General features: G+C 46.7%; 1 protein-coding gene across 9 annotated transcripts in view; it reads left to right on the top strand.

The window, feature by feature from the left end:
* Positions 1 to 17,131, top strand: part of ATG13 (autophagy related 13) — a 1,946,514-nt gene that overhangs the window by 910,023 nt on the left and 1,019,360 nt on the right. For 4 of the 9 annotated variants that reach the window (XM_069623211.1, XM_069623210.1, XM_069623212.1 and 1 more), the window contains exon 9: positions 9,810 to 9,908. The exons of the other annotated variants lie outside the window; for them this stretch is intronic. In XM_069623211.1, the coding sequence (XP_069479312.1) occupies positions 9,810 to 9,908 (99 nt within the window). The remainder of the gene's footprint in view (positions 1 to 9,809; positions 9,909 to 17,131) is intronic. 9 annotated transcript variants of the gene reach the window in all.

Here is a 17,131-nt window from a genome sequence, read left to right as displayed (position 1 = left end):
AGGGGTCACGCAACTGATAACCCTAGGCTTCTTTCCCATACAGGTTTCTCTTTCACTACACGTATGCTTTCGTTTGCATTCATTCTGGATTCTCCTTGCCAGTCTTTTGACTTTGCCAAAGTGTGTTCTTCCACAGAACTCATCTGTGGTGCTCACTCTCTTCCCCCACTTTGCTTTCTCAATCTTCATAAGTGCTCATCACTTGCTCTCATTTCATTCATCTGCCTTCCCTTAGTTCGGTATGCAAATCCTTCCTTTAGTTCGGTTTTCAATAATGCTTGGTTTGTATTTAAGTTCCTTTACTTATACTTTAGCGCCGGCTCATTATGTTACAAAAAGACCTCACTTTGGGTTCACCGTCACTTACACACTTAATTCCATTAATCCGACATCGCCATATGCCCCTGTAGTAACGCCCCGGTACGGTTTATCGTCTTTGCATCGAAAATGATGCAAAGAAATTACAATCCATCTAAAAAAAAAATCCAACAAAAGTAAATGCATCTTAATGCTATCTTTTGAATTAAAAATACATATCCATTGAAACTTGTCCATCAAAAATAGGAATGGACAAGTTGTTAGGGAGAATTCTCTGTTTAGGCTGAATTTCCTAACCTAGTGAGTCCCCCAGCAGCTTTGCTGGATTTCTGGAGTTTGTTTTTTTCATCCTGCCAAGAGTGAGACTCTTTTCCTCCCACTCTTGGACATGATTGTGGTTGATTTCTTTGAATGTCAATGTGTTCTATGGGCTATGGGGTCTTTTACTCCATAGGGCCTCATGTGTTTTGCTGTGTGTGTTACACCGCACCCTCCGTGCCGTAACACTGGGATGTCCTAGAGGATCCCCACCATAGACTCCATACCCTGGGACTGACTACTGTCTCCCAGGGCATGTAAAGTCACCATTGGCTTTACTAGACCTAAGTTTACTAACAGAACTAGTACAAACCATCCTATTGTGGACGTACTGGTAGGGGTAATTCGATTACCCCTGGGTCTGTTGTTCGAGGGGACACTGTCCCGTCCCCCCTCGTCGAGTTTTGGCTGGTGGCAGTGGATACTACTTTTTATATTCGACCACGAATATAGTCCTATGGGATTCTTCCCATTGTTCGAGGCTAATACTTTTTCACATTAGTCTCTAACATACCGCCGGTTTATTTGTCTTAAATAAATCCACCGGTTGGTATTTTCTGCCAGAACTCGGTTTTTAAAATGGCGTATGTGTTCGCCTCTGTAACTCCGAACCAAAGGTTGAGCCCTTTGTTCCACTTTTGGCGGGCTTCTGCACAGAAGCTCTCCAGAGTGGTGCCATTCTGTCTGGGTACCACAGGGGGTGTGAGAGGGGGTTTAGGCACCCTGGACTGAGTTGCCTTGCCAACTCAAGTCGCACTCTAGTGTGATTGGCCCGAGTGGTGAGCCGCCCCGCTCACCACTTAGAATGTTTGATTGACAGCTAGGCTGAATGAATGGGGGTTTTCTGCATAAAAGCAGGGCTTTTGGGACTGGAACTTGAGAAGTCGCCACAGGACCTAAGAATCCGACGAGGGTAAAGCTGAGCCGACCTGCAACGACGGCACCTCCGGTGGAGCTCTGCTGAACCGACTCACCACTTCCCAACGACAGAGGAGATCTCCCTGCTGGAGAGTCTTCTTCCCCTGACTGGTGGGAACAACCAGTCCCTTGCTTTTTCTTCGCTTCCAGGACGTCTAGTAGTCGAATTGCCCGTGCTGAGCACCCCGGCAACCAGATAGCCACTAACCACTGTACCGCGACCAAAAGGTGGTGCCTTGTGACTGAGCACTCCGCGGCTGGTCTCTTCCCTGGTGGTGCAACGATCTTCAACTTTCCTCGACAACGAGATCATCTCATCTTCTGGCAAAGCCCCGACTTGCATCCACCACCAGGAACAACTGCCCCCGCCGGAGCTCTCTCTTCACTCTCAAGGTACTGTGTCCGCCTGGCTTCCCTTGAAACGGTTAGCATGAGGTATCTTAAATCCTTACCTTTCCATTGGGTCGCCTCCAGACCGTTTTAAACTTTTGTTCTAAACTGGTCCAACCTTTCTGTGACATTTTGCTACAAAGACTTGAAGTGCATTTCCACTGTGGTACTTTTGGGACATACCGCCTTGCCTCTCTCCGAGTGGGCCTGGCCTCTGAAATTTGTGATTTACAGTAGACCCTGCTTTGCTTGCCTTGCATTTGTTTCGTAAAAGTGTTGGTACTGAGTTGGTTTCATACCTTGTCTTTTGCTCTCCCTTTCTAACGAATACTAGAGTGCCATCTAGGTCAAAGCATTCACCACTGTCTGCAAATAAGTGGTGCCGTTGAACCTAGACTTGTCGAAATATTGTTATGGGATTGATATATACTTATAGTAACTGTGATTGAAGTTGTTTGCCATATTAGTGCCAGTGTGTTTTTCATAGATGTGTTTTTAAATAAATAATTATATATCTTTACACCCAAGCTCTGATCAGTGTCTGCTTGTTCTACTGTGTAAATTGCCCTATCTTGTATACTCCAAATACAGCCTAACTCGTCTTGAGAGAAGTCTGACTGCTCAGCCACAGCTACCAGGTAAATCTGGGTGGCGCAGACTGCTACCAATTGGGTTTACGGCTAACTCCTGTAGACTTAAACCTTTTGCAGTGGTCCCAGAGGGAACTGCACAGGTTTCTGCCTAACACAAGTTTCGATGGATATTTACTTTTACATGTTAAAGATAGCATTTTGTTGCATTTATTTTGCACGTCTAACATTACATCGATATGTCCAGTCCTGAAATCTTAAGTATTTCGTCACTGGCCAGCTTCATGTTACTTTTAGTGCTTATTGTTTATTGGGGGGGTTACCCCCCCCCAAAAACCGCAAGGACACCCCCTAACCCAACCCTAACCCTAAATGTAGCCCTTAATGTAACCCTAGCCCTAAAACTAATCATAACCCTAACCCTTAATCTAACCCTAAATCTAACCCTAACCCCACCCTTATCCTAAATCGAACCCTTAATGAAACCCTTAATCTAACCCTAACCATAACCCAACCCTAAATCTAACAATAACCCTAATTATCCATCGAAATTCATTCAATGTATATGCTTTTCGGTGGAAAAGCAATTCAATGAATACATTTCGATGGATATGTATTCGATGAATACATTTTCGATGGAAAGTCCAGATAGCTCCCGGTACGAGTGTTCCCTCTTATTCACACACCAGTCCTTGGCGGCTCATCCGGGCGTTGTCTGCTCCATGCACACTTCTGTGAAGCCCTGCGAGCAGCACTCGTTCTCTGCAAATCTCGCTGTGGGTTGACGGCACCGCTCGTCACTCGCGGATGCCACCGGTGGCCGGCAGCACTTGGGATTCCTCTGTTCCCCACAGCTCTGGCTATGGGCACCAAACAGAGGGGGCTCTGACGGCTTTGACTCTCTCACAGCCCGGTCGGGACCCGGCCCAACAGTCTCTCCTTGGCATTAGCTGGCGTCCTGGCCTCCAGGCAGGAACCTGCTCGGCAGCCCCCTTCTGGGCAGGAATTCTCCCCACTCAGACCCAGCATCTCTCCTGCTGGTCTCCTTTTCATCGCTAGCGGCTCCACCTATTATTATTTTATTTATTTATTGGTATTTTGTACAGAGCCTATACAACAATTGGTGTTTCAAGGCATCACAAGACAAAAAAGGTGGGGGGGGGCAGGACAAGGGAGAAAGATACAATAACGGTCCTACCAGGCCTTGTGACATTCGGATTGTGTAAGTACAGAGAAAGGAGTGTGAGGGAGATAGGGGGCAGGAGGGAAGTCATGAAATGCGCAACAACAAAGTGCTAAGGTGGTAAGGGAAAAGGGATCAGGCATGGTGCAAGTGCTAAGGGGAGGCTAGAGGACAAGCGCCAGGGATTTCATAGCTGAATGTCAACATAAGTGCAGGAACGACTGAGAGGGGGGGGGGGCTGGAGCCTTATATCCCTGAGTACACGACAGAGGAAAGAAGAGCCCCAGTGAAGGGGAAGATTTTTGGGGGAAGCTTGGCAAAAGGAGGAAGCCCTAAATCCCTGAAAGAGGCAGGGAGGCCTTGTGGTCCCCAGAGGAAGTGATCGACTAAATGCTATAGTGGCTCACAAGAATCTTCATGTTTCTGCCATCCTGAACCAATTCCCATGCAATGGTTTTATGATAGTGATATTGATATTTTATTTCTATCGCGCTCATACACAAGTGTTTCAGAGCGCGGAAAGGGAACGGGAGAACAAAACAACTATCTTAATAGGCCCAGTGACATTGAGAACGCGCAAGAGGGGGAGGGGGAGAAGTGCATGGAAGGGGGAAATAAAAAAAGGAGAGTGCGGATCAAGGAGGAAAAATCAAAAATAATAAATTAATAAATAAAAAGGCAACAAACAATGGGAGTGCAGCCAGCAAGTGGCAAGTGCTGGTTTTATGGCAGCAGGCCGGGTAGGTCTGAAAGTGCAGGAGAAAAGGGGAGGGCTGTACAGATACAGACACCAGTGCAAGGGGTGGCCCGGAGGCAGTGTGTGAGGGTGGCAAGATGAGCAGGTACCTGGGCCCAGAGGACAGAGGGTGGCCAGGTGCATGGTGCCGAGGGAGAGTAGAATCAGCAGGGGAGAGGAGGGGAGAAGGCAGAAGCAAAGAGGAAGGTCTTAAGGTGCTGCCAGAACCGGAGATGGTTCTCCTCAAGTTTTAGAGTGGCAGGGAGCCTGTTCCAGAGGAAGGCCCCAGCCGAAGACCGAGATCTACCCCCCAGCTCGTTTCTTTGAGAAACGACTGACCCTGAGGGAGTTAGAGGTAGAGGAGCGGAGTGCTCGAGATGTGAGGTATTTGCAGAGGGATAGCTGAAGGAATGTTGGACCTAGGCCCCAGAAAGCCTTGTGGACAATGCAGAGGGTTTTGAATTTAATCCTTGCATCCACTGGGAGCCAATGGAGAGATTTCAGAGCTGGAGAGATACGATCCCAGGGCTTGAGGCCAAGAACAAGTCTCGCAGCCCTGTTCTGGATAAGTTGCAAAGGGCGGAGAGTAGAGGCAGGTAGATTAAGAAAGCGGCTGTTGCAATAGCCCAACTTGGAGTGAACCAGCGCTTGGGAGACAGTGAGCTTCTCGGGGAATGAGAGGAAAGGAAGAATACGTCTGAGGAGGAGCAGTAGGAAGTTTGACTTTTTTGATACATCAGCGATGTGGGCGGAGAAGGAGAGTGTGGAATCAAAGGTGACACCAAGGTTCTTGGCCTCGCAGGTGGGGATAGGAGGAGGGCCAAGGGAGGCCCACCAGAGAGTGAGGGGAAAGTAAGGTGATGGTGTGCCAATGAGGAGGATCTCCGTCTTGCTGGCATTCAGACAAAGATCGTTGGTGGCACACCAATTTTGAATGGAAGTTAAGCAATCAGTGATGAGAGAGGTGGAGGAGGTGGCCGAAGGCAGCCTGAAAATGAGTTGAGTGTCGCCCGCGTAGCACTGGAAGTTTTAGCAGAAAATGGCAACACAGCGGGCAAGAGTTGCCAGGTATTGGTTGAAAAGCCAGGGCGAGAGGTTAGACCCCTGGGGAACACCACAGGTGGAGAGGAAGATAGATGATAGGAAGGACCCAAGTTGGACCTGGGAGGGTCGATCAGAGAGGAAAGAGGTCAGCCAGGCCAGAGCCTGATCGGTGATGCCCAAGTTATCCCGGAGACGGTTGAGCAGGATGGTATGGTTGACCGTGTCGAAGGCAGAGGAGAGATCGAGTAGGATGGGAACAGAGGGAATGCTAGAGTCAAGGTTGGAAAGCAGATCTTCACGGATGTTCAGGAGAGCAGTTTCTGTGTTTCTGCCAGATCTGAAGCCAGACCGATAGTCATGGAGACCGCCAACAGACGGTTTAGCTGAGAGATGGCCAGCTTTTCAAGGAGTTTGCCCAAGAAGGGGGTAATGGAAATTCGGCAATAGTTGGCCGGACAAGAGGGATCCGCTGTGGGTTTCTTGAGGAAAGGGTGCACAAGGGAGTGCTTAAGAGGGGGGGGATCCTGAGGCAAAGGAGTGGTTGCAGAAGTCGGCAAGGGCCGGAATGAGGGTGTCAATGTGGTCCTTGAGAGTTTTAGAGGAACAGGGATGAACGGCTTTCCCGAGAACCCTCGTACAGGACAACTCGCCGGACCCGGCAAAAGAACGGCTATCCAGCCTCTCTGGCGCCCTTACCTGGGAGGACCAGCCTACAGCACCTCGGAGCTCACCCCCCAACTCAATTGGCCTTGCAAAAGACTTAGGTTGAAATGCGCGTTGGCTGTGCAGCGATTTACCATGTCAAAAATTGTCATTCATTTCTACAATGATGTTTTCTTTGGTGCTAACTAACCAAGAAATAACTAACTAAATTCATGACAAAGACTTGACTGGACCATATATTTAATCAATTCGCACAACAGCGACCATTGGACTAAAATATCCAACCAGCGCCCACTGACCCATGGGTTTGTCATCCCCACAAATCTGTTTTGACAAGGCTTTCATAGATCGGACTTGTCTAGCGACCTCATCAGGGGAGAACAGAGGAAAAGAAGAGAAGGAGGGTGGGGGTGTGGGCGGAGGAGGGTCAGTGAGTACTGACAGAGAGGGTAGGGGAGACGAGTGGGAGTGGAGGAGAGTGTGGACAGGATGTCCTGGGTTTTTGAGATAAAGTGCGAGACCGGGGCATTGCAAAAAGCCTGAGAGGCAAGGGGAGGGGTAGAGACTGCAGTAGGGATGGCCAGCTCCTTACAAATTTTAAAAAGTTCGGCCAAGCTGTTAGATGCCGCAGAGACATGGGCTTGAATGTGGACTCTCTTCTTGGTACGGACAGAGAGATGGTATTGCCTTTGGAATAGGTGTCAGGCTAGTTTGACAGAGGATGAGTAGGAATCCCTCCATTTTCTCTCAGCCGCCCTACACCTCCGTTTAAGTGTATCTAGGTCGGAGTCATACCAGGAATTGCACTTGGCTTTGGACTTCAGGCGGATCCTCATGACAGGGGCAAGAGCATCAAGAGTATCAGAAATAGAAGAATAGAGAGAAGGCAGGGCTGTGTCAAGGTGTGAGTCAGCCAGAGGATGAGGGGGTGGGGAGAAGGTGGAAGCAAAAGCCTCGACTGACACACGCTTCATGGGCCGGATGTCCACGAAGGTAGGTGGCAGTGTTGGAGTAGGTGGCAGTGTTGGGGTAGGCTTGGCTTGGGGGGAAGAGAGAGAGAGAGATGAGGAGATGAGGTAATGGTCACTCCAGGAGAGGGGAGTGGAAAGAGGGATAGATAGGGGGAGGCTAGAGGAGATCAAGACATTGTGTGTGCCCTGCAGAGTGCATTGGGCCAGAGGGGAGGATAGAAAGGGAGAGGGAATCGCAGAGGTCGCGAAAGAGCAAAGTTGAAGGACAGGGAGAATCAAGGTGAATGTTGAGGTCACCAAGGAAGGAGGAGTTGAGTGGTTGAGGCTAGGAGAGAGGGAGAGGTCAGCCCACTCAGAGAGAAAAGAGGTGATTTGACCAGGGGGCCGGTACAGAGTGGCAACAGTAAGAGAGTGGCTAGGAGATATTGAGAGCCTGCAGACGAGGCATTCGAAAGAGTAGATCGGAGTGGGAATTATAGTGGCAGGAATCCACTCAGGAAAGATCAAGGCTACACCCCCTCCAGGCCGAGTGGATCTGGGTGCGGAGAGGATCTTGTAGCCATAAGGGAGGAGAGTGTCAAAGCTCGTGACAGAGCTGGCCGTTAACCATGTCTCTGTAAGACCAAGGATGTCATGGTCAAGTTCTTCAAGGAGGTGGCAGATGTCAGAGGAGTGTTTGACAGCAGAGCGAGAGTTTAGAGTGGCAAGATGAAACAGGTTGCCGGCCTTAAAGACCTTCCGGGGAGGGGTACAAATAAGAGGTACGCCCTGCGGAGTTGTGGAGGTAGCCAGAAGATGGGCAGAGGAGGGAAGAGTGTGCAAGGTAGCCAAGGAATGAGAGGAGGGGACAGCCGGAGAAGAAAGGGAGTTGATGAGGCGAGGGTACCGCCTATCGAAGTGGAGGAGATTGGCCCGGTGACCTTGGAAAATGACTGTGCCATTTAGGTAGACGTTAAGGCTGACTCTGGAGGAGTCCAAAGACGCCATGAGGACTTCACAGCGAGTGCCACCATTTATGGGAGAGGAGGAGACCGGACAAAGCACAGAGATCATATGGGGGGGTCCATAGATCCGGTGAAGGAACAACAAAGAGGATGTCGGTGAGGGTCTGTCTGGAAGAGGCGCTGGTATAGGTATCGGCAGTAGGGAGACCAGGGTTGGAGGCCAAGATATCATTTTTAAACTTCTTCTTTCCAGACTTGTTGAGAAGGGAAGGATAGTTGATAGAGAAGCAGTTGGAATAGATGGGAGAAACAGACAGCGCCACGAGTATGAAGAGAGGAGGCAGGGGAAGGAGTAAGCAAGTGCAGCAGTATGAAACTGTCACTGGGCTAGCAGGATTACAATCAATGGCCAAAGTTAAATGCAAAATACACCCAAGTTTGACTTTCAAGTGAAATGCAAAAATACACCCAAGTTTGACTTTCAAGTGAAATGCAAAAAATACACCCAAGATTGACTTTCAAGTTAAATACAAACATACACCCAAGTTTGACTTTCAGGATAGATGAAGGTCCTGTAGTTAAGGAGTCAAGTGGGAGTCAGATGGTAAGGGTGAGTACAGACACAACTACAATTTGAGAACATAACCAGGAGCCGGTCAAGTGGCACAGCGAGTAGAGCTCTTGCTTTGACATCTGTGCAGAGCCTGCTAACGCAGGTTCGAATCCCGGCAGGGCCAAACTCAGCCTTTCAACCTTCCGAGGTCGATAAATGAGCACCACACCGTGCGTAATAAGCAACGCTCAGATACCCGAGGGTTCGTAGCGCTATATAAATGCGAAAAATGCGAAATAGGAGAGCTGAAGGAGTACCAGCAGAAGAGGTAGTACAAAGGAAGTCAGAATGGAGGGACTAACCACGGCAGAATTTGTTGTAAGAGTCATGGTAGTCCAACAAGTATTTTTGTTTAATAAAGCCCTTTAAGCTTATTCTTGTGGCAGCAGTTGTGCGTTACCTTGGGCCATGTGACATCTCCCATAGCTACCACTTTAGAAAGATTGTTTTTTCTTTTGGTTTAAAAAAACCCTGTCTTGCCTTTAGGTTTTATAGTTTGACCAGAGAACCGTGGAAAACTCTAACAAGCTTGTACCTTATACTTTACTTTTTTCATTTAGAAATAGCCTGATGCCTAGCATAGCCAGTTGTGTATGTTACCCTTGGTTGGCCAATGCTTCATGCCCATACTAGTGCTCCTTTTCTGTTGTGGTCCAAACAGTTCTAACAATTATTACAGCTAAAGTGTGGAGGAAGCACCAGTTAAATCTAAAGTTCTCTTTTGTACATAATGCCTACTTGGATTGTCTGCAACACTTCCTCAAATGCGTATGCCAGCTAGCTTTCTAGCTGCATTCAAAATGGGGATTTTCAGCAGTTTGATGTATGATTCTTGTTTAAGATGTAATATCAATCCATGGTTCCCTAAATAAAGAGATTATGGATTAGACTCAAATCATTTATGGGCTGCAAGCCCCACATTAATCAGATTTTCTGAATTAACAACTAGATTCTTCCCTCGAGTACCATTGTGAGTATCTATGGTAGAGAATGTGTTGCACCAAATTGCTGGATTCTCATGCTGTGCAGACTGTTGAAGGTGTGGTTTGGAGGGCATGCCAGATGAGGCAGGTGAAATAAACCAAGCATGGAAATAACCCCATGTACTTGTTGCCTTGCAGGCAGTTTGAGAGGACCCAGCCAATCATGGGGATAATTATTGATCACTTTGTGGAGCGGCCTTTCCCCAGCACCGTGCCCATGCACCCCTGCAACTACAGGTGAGGAAAGACAGGAAATTTCCCTTCCAACTCCTTACCATGTTCACCCCTCAACTGCAGGTGACCAAATATTGAAATAACCCAGCGCAGTGCTGTGAGGGAAGACTGGAACAGCCCCTTGCATCGTTTTCATTCCTGGAACTACAGGTGGGGAAATATTAACAGCCCTCTATAATGCCCCCTAATTATCCTTGCAAATGCGTCTGAAGAAAGACGATACAACGCCATCTAGTGCCCCAGCCCCATGAAGTGAGACTCTCCAACTTTAGCTAAAAAAAAGGCTAATATCCCACCTTCCTTTATATACCGCAGAAAATGCAAGAGAGAAAAGGCAGACAAAAGAAACCCTTTTAACTTCCATACAATGTGCATCAAGTGACACACGCCATTAACCTTGCATTTAAATGTGTAGAAAGAGAACAAACCCAACACTTCCCAACGGCCCAAAGACCTACATCCCTCTTTTCCTACTGTAGTGGCAGGAAGTACCACCTTCTTGCGGCCTGCCTTCTGTATGCAGCATTGCTAGTACAGGTGATGCTAAATGGAAACAGATCTCTCCGTATCTTTCACTCATCACTCCCTTCCTTTCCCAGTCTCCCCTCTGTATGCACTCCTGCAATATTAGGATGGATTCTCACGGACTGGTCAGGGGATGAGAGATACTGACCAGCAACTAAGCCACAGGGTTTCCCTTGAACGTACCTTGACTATTAGTATTGATGGATGAGCAGTGAAGTACAGCTCTTGGAGGGCAGCATGGTGGTTTATGGTAAGCACAAGAGACACCATAGCAGTATAACACACAAAACATTAACTATGGGTGTTTCCACTGTGAGAATGTCTCCTGCCTAGCCTTAGGTGACAGCCTCTGGGTGACTTACTTGGCTATGCGCCACCCCCCATGCTTCAGGTTTGATCCCGGTGCGCTGTATGGAAGATCCCCTTGTTTCCCTCCACAGCCAGAATAACCGCTGGCAGGAGAGCATTACATTAGCCCTGCAGCCCCTGCACGAGGGACCTTTATAGAGATGCATGCTGCTCTCATAGGACCCTGATGCAAGGATGAGGACTTAAAAACTCTCCTGTGCAACTTCACAGCAAGGATATTCTGTGGAGCCTCCTTATGACAAGTATCGAGCTCAAGCCAGTGTCTCTAAGGTACCTCAGTGACTCAACCACTCGGGGGCTTTCAGGGAAATACCCACTCACCCATCAGCACTTCACCCCTTCAGGAAGCTTTGTGCCTGAACTGTTAACAACACCAGGAATAGACTATCTGAAACAGATACTATATTTGTTGAAGGAAGGAGAAAGAAGTTTGTTTTTAACTTGCCTAGTTTGAGACTAATACTCTCCACACACAACGATGGGGCAGCAGGGTAGTCCTAAGAGATCACCCATGGAAACCTACTGCCTGGGGTAGGATATATTGAGGGTCTCAGGAACCCTTACTAGAACTGCGACTAACTTTGCAACACCCCTATTGAGCAGAGAATGATTGACAGGGATAGATATCCCTTGGGTCATTTGTTTGCTTATCACTCTGCCTGTAAGAGAAGTTACTTTAAACTTTATTCCCAACTTCAGCGACTGTATGTTCCAAATAAACATTCCATATCTTAAAAGCATATTCACGTCTTGTAATGGTTTCTAATGGTCTTTGTGACTCCAAATAAAGATGTTATCAAAGATTACATTATCTTCTGAGAAACCAAGTAAAATGTTGTGTATGTTAAAGTAAGTAAACTGTTTGGGGCACGATCTTTTCAGTAGTCATAGACTATGAAACTATGAGTTGGGTCTCCTGCATTGTCCAATTCCAAACGTATACTTCAGGCACTAGGTTTGGCTTTGTGGTTCCCATGGGACCTCAAGAAACGTTTCGGCTCAACTGAATATTAATCTCTCATAAGAATGGGGGAAACAAACCAGCTTCTGTTTCTAAGTTGGATTGTGGTTCCTATATTGCTGCAGTCACTATGTTAAGTTTAGGCCCAGTGTTAAAGATATGGCCCAATCCTGCAGCTCTGCATTTGCGGACAGATGAATGAGGATGACCTTTATCGCTGACTGCAAAAACATTGTAACTTCGCAAATTCAAAGATCAACTGTGGCAGCTATGGCTTCTGCCTGGGCAGCAACTGTTGTGGTGGTAACAGTTTCTGCAGGCAAGCAACATGACTGAGGATCCACTGCAGAAGGTTCTGATCTGGAGGAATGATGAATTGCTGAATGTCACAGCTGTGCATTTCGCTGCAAGTTTAGTAATTGAGAGGAGAAGGCGGTTTTCAACGTTTGCAGTTTAAATAAGACAGCAACTCTTGCATTCCTTACAATGCTTGTACTGGTCGTTGTTTTTTGCTGTGCTTTTACAATGAGAGGCCAGCCTCTGGCTTGGTCTGTCACTGGAGTCTGATGTTCCAGCTGCTTCATTTTTGTCATGCAGGGACGAGAAGCAAGGTTTTTTCAGGAAGCATGGCTTCGTAGAGGCTTGCAAACCCACTGGTCTTGCTGGGTTCAGACAATCGAGTGCAAGTCTGTCCATTTCCACCTGTTACTTAGAAATCTGGTTGTGTCCAAAAAGCAGCAGAGCTTCACCGACAGACTGGCTTTGGCAAGATAAAGGGCAGGAGAATGTCTTCACTGTTCTCTTTGGCTTGAATTTTTCTGATTTCCATGACAGTCTGGCAGACATGGTTTGACTTTGACAAGTTAAGGGTGCAGACTTTCAGCTTATATATGAAATCTTTAAGCAAATGACGGCTCAGCTTCCCAACATAAGGGTGCATCCTTTCAAACCTTTGGCAGTCAGTCAGTCCTTTGGGGGCTACCACATTCAAACTATGGAGGGCTCCTTTCTGGGCTTTCACTCTGGATTTGGATTCCGTATAGAATCAAGACATCTTTTGCACAATACAGCCATATCTGATTATGGACACTTCGATCTCACCATCTCAGGCAGCAAATGCCAGTGGCCGTGTATGAGCCCGCAATAAGTCCATGCATTCTTTAATGAGAGACTGGCCAGCTGTGCAACTGAGAGCATTAGTCTAGTAGACCTGTACTCTCTGCCCCCTCCAGTGGAATGTGCAGTCTCCCCTAAATCTCACCAGTCCGCTTTTTTTAAACATTTACAGAAAACCCCTCATGCATCTAGTCTGCATCCATGTGGTACAATTGACTGATGCAAACAAGAAGCCAATATAAATGAAAACCACAAGTAGCATGCCATAGGTATCCCATGCTAGCAATATTGAGAATTCAGAGTGAATTTGATACTCCAACCACAAAGTAACCATTACACTCATGCTGCACACAAGTCTTTGTATATCCTGAAATAACAGGTGGTCCTGCAGTACAATTGTTTTTTTCCTTTTTCCTATCAGAACATACACTGTTCAGCGTTACATCTCTAATTCATTCTGAGAAAAATTCAGTATAAGAATTTGATTGCTGTCTGTGAAATTGTGCAAGGTTGTTGACATATGTTTCACACAGCATGCACCTTTACAATTCCATAACGTACAGCGAAATAAAACCATTTGTAGCTGATACATTCCTCCCAGAGATTCCACATCTTGTCAAACTCACCTCAGACACTGTCTGTTCCTGGGAGTTTTCTACAGCCATAATGCTGCTCGCTTGCGACGAGAAGTTCCTTGATCTTGGTTGAGGTACTGTTGTCCCTCTGGAGGTGGTCTTTTAGCTCCTCCTCTCCGTGGGGACTCAGTGGCAGACTTCCTACTTTCCTCCATTGAATAATAGCCTTCTACGTTTATCAAATTGATAGTGTAACATTGTGCTTTTGGTTAAACTGACTACTGCGCCTGTGGAAGTCCAGTTGAACTTTATGAAAATATTTGAACATTTTATGCTCTTGGATGTTTACTCCTATTTGTTTTTGTAGGATTCCGAAATGTTGCTTACCTGTGGTACTAGGTGGATATTTGATGAGAATATAGTTTTACACATATATCGTGTGGACATGTCCTTATAATTAGCACACCATGCGTATTTACCTTATTAAAAAAATGTTTTCTGAATATTTGAGTCAGGATAACTGTGAAGAAAACCCTGTAAATCAAGTAGGTTGGTATATTGAGGTTCTAGAAATAAAACCGAAGAAACATCTATCCAACTGAAGGCCTGCTAGCATATAACTTAACTGTAAGGAAGAAAGTCACATTTTTCACTTTTAAGTGGCCTCCACCTTTTGCTTGTCTTTATGGTACTCATACTATTTCTCCCCTGTGAAACAGATTCAGGTCTCACTGGGATACAACTTTTATAGGGATGTGGCCCTTTGGGGACCATTATGGATCCTTCAGATGGGGAACACTACCAAGGTTCACTTGTACTGGTTCTAGCTGGTAGCAGTTTACTTTATAATAGTGGCTGCTGTGACACGTTTCTCAATGAGTCACATGACCAATCCGGTAGGTTTTCATTTTTTATTATGAAAATGGTTTTACAAAAATATTTAATTGGGGCTTGCAGTCATGGGGTGTTTAAAGTTTAACTTTCCCTCAACCTTTGAGAGGGTACTCAGTCTTCCTTCTCCAGCAGCCTATCTGTGCCTACCCTTGAGAGGACCTATAGGCTGTGGCCTTAACTCTGACTGTCTCAGGGACTTCCTAGGTGACCAAGTGGGGTAGTCTGATTGCCCTGACATACTTTCCTCCAGGTTGTCTCTCAACCTTTTCCCTCATGCTCCTCCACTACACTGTCTCCTCTCTTCTCCATCTCACTCTCTCTCCCCTCTACACACTCTGTCTTGTGGTTTTATTTCACTCTCTCTATTCTCCTGTCTATACTCTCCTGATCCATACTCTCCTGATCCCCCAGATCTCTCTACACGCCATCTCCTGGTATTATCGCACTTGCTTCCTTCTCCTGTCTTCACTCACCAGCTCCCTCCTGATCTGATCTACTTCCCTACAGATCTTGCCCGCTCCCCCCCACCCCCTCAGCCCCACCTCTGGTATCCTCCACTCTCCTTCATCTCACGTTCTTTTTATCTCCTACTTTCACCCCCTTCTGCTCTCCCTAAAAATAAAATACCTTCAATCACACTGACTCACACACCTCTCTGGGCTCTTGGTCCTTCTTCACTTCCTCCAATCTCACCCAAAAACATTATACTGCAGACTGACGACTGGCTTTTTATAGCCTTCCTGTTCCTGCTTAGGTTAGTTGAGTTTCCAATGGCCATTCAGACCAAAGTCTAGGTTCTCTAATTGTCACTCCTCCCACCTTTCCTCCCCATCTTATTTGGGACTTCCCCTGGAACTGTTCATGAGGGCCATTAGCCCCACCCTATTTTCAGCCTCCATCTGTGCTAAATGGTCACTGTGGTAGTTTCTCTGTTTCCCCCCTTCACTCATTGTTATCAATTGGGTTTTGGGAGTTGTTCATAAGTCTTCCCTTTTCCTGAGCAGTAGTTCCTGCCCTGCCACCACTACCTCAGTGCTCTCCTCTTGCCATTTTGTGTTTGTGGGGTAGATGCTGGGTCTCCCATTTGGCTCCCGAATGGAGAAGTATAGTCAATTGTCATGAGAACAACTATTTTGTTCCCCCTGTTCTGGGCCAGATCTTACCTGATAAGCCCAGGTGCATTGTGGTTTTATTAGTCTTTCAGGTGGTGCTGCCACCCAGGATCATTAACCATGCCAGGGGTCTGAGGAGTCTGGTGCATGCTGGTAGTTGTAGTCTATTCGGAACTACTTGAACAAGACCTTGCCGGGACAGAGGCTGATAGGCATCGGGTCAAAGAAAGGAACATCAATACACACTCATGTCTCCAAACATACCGTGTAGCCAGGGACAAGGGTAGGTCTGGCTTTGGCGTTACCTTGGTTGGCCGCCTGCCCCAGGCTGAGAGGGGTTCTTGGCCCTCCTTCACAGCGTCAGACCCATCAACCTGTCACATCGCACAACTTGTTGCCATTTTGGCTCATAGGAATCCTTTTTCTTTCGTTAGTCTTCCAAAATGGAGCTTCTAGTGTTATGAAATCCAGTTACCAGACAACTATTTTATTGCCCTTAGGTGGAATTGGGTGGAGCTCTAGATTGACCATGTAGAGGCTTTTTGCTGATGTGTGCTCAGGTTAGGAGCTCACAAAATAATGTATGCGGTTGTCGTAGTGTGATTACAGGGCCTGACTCTGGTATTCCTCTGGAAGTTGCACCCCCTGAGTTTTCCCAGGCGATGGCCTGCAAAGCTTTGTGTGTGGTGGTCAGCACGTGTCTGGCCCCTAGAGTTTAAATGGTACACCTGTGATTAAATTTGTGTTTTAAGGTTACTCTCTGCCTTCTGGTTTAGTATGAACGCTGACATTCCGCACCAGGAACTGCTGGGTTTTGATCAAGGGGGATCCAGCTGAGACGACTCATCAGAGGCTGATGGTGAAAGCTGTGCACCAGTATCTTTCGAGACTCTAAAAATTAGACAGTGAAGCTATGCCTCTCACCTGACCAGAAGGAACTGTGCCCAGTGCTGCGCCTTTCTTCTGATACAGGATGGGCAAGTGGATCCATTCTTAAGCAGGTATTCTTTTCTCTCTCCATCTTTCAGGACTGGCTTGTGCTACATGACTTGTGTAACAGAGCACTGCATCCTCCTGACATGATGGTATGGCTCTTGCCTCTAATTAACCCCCTCTGATTAACCCTTTACTCAATAATTAATTTGTGGTGGGTGTAGTGGGTTGGTCCAGTCCCTCCAGCATGGAGATCTTAGTGGTTTGTCCTGCTGTGCTTTTTCTGAAACACGACCGGTGACCTTTTGGGCAAAAGGATCACCAGTTGCTGAGACACTGTTCCACACAACATAAGAAAGGAAACCCACATTAATTGGACAAGGACCACAAGTGGGTTCTACCATCTAAGCCAAAAAAGAAGGTCCTTGTATAATTTTGTGTTTATTCACAGTGACACAGTGAGTCATTTGAAACATAATTATAGAAAGCTGTATGAAGTGCAAACTGATATAATTATCAACATACAGAATTGTGTAAAACTATGAAAGCAAAATTACAGAAGGACATTGTAAAATGTGAAATGACAATCACTGACCATAACAAGATATAAGAACCCAAATGTTAGATCCTCAAGAAATAAATATGTGACCATCTCGAGCCACACCAAATGTGCTACCACCACCAAAGCTCTGTGACATCACAATTGAACCCTAAACCAATGAAAGAAAAAATATCTAGAAC

The sequence above is a fragment of the Ambystoma mexicanum genome, chromosome 11 (assembly GCF_040938575.1).
Source record: "Ambystoma mexicanum isolate Mex_15411 chromosome 11, UKY_AmexF1_1, whole genome shotgun sequence".
Classification (NCBI taxonomy): domain Eukaryota; kingdom Metazoa; phylum Chordata; class Amphibia; order Caudata; family Ambystomatidae; genus Ambystoma; species Ambystoma mexicanum.
This window is presented reverse-complemented; position numbering and strand designations above follow the sequence as displayed.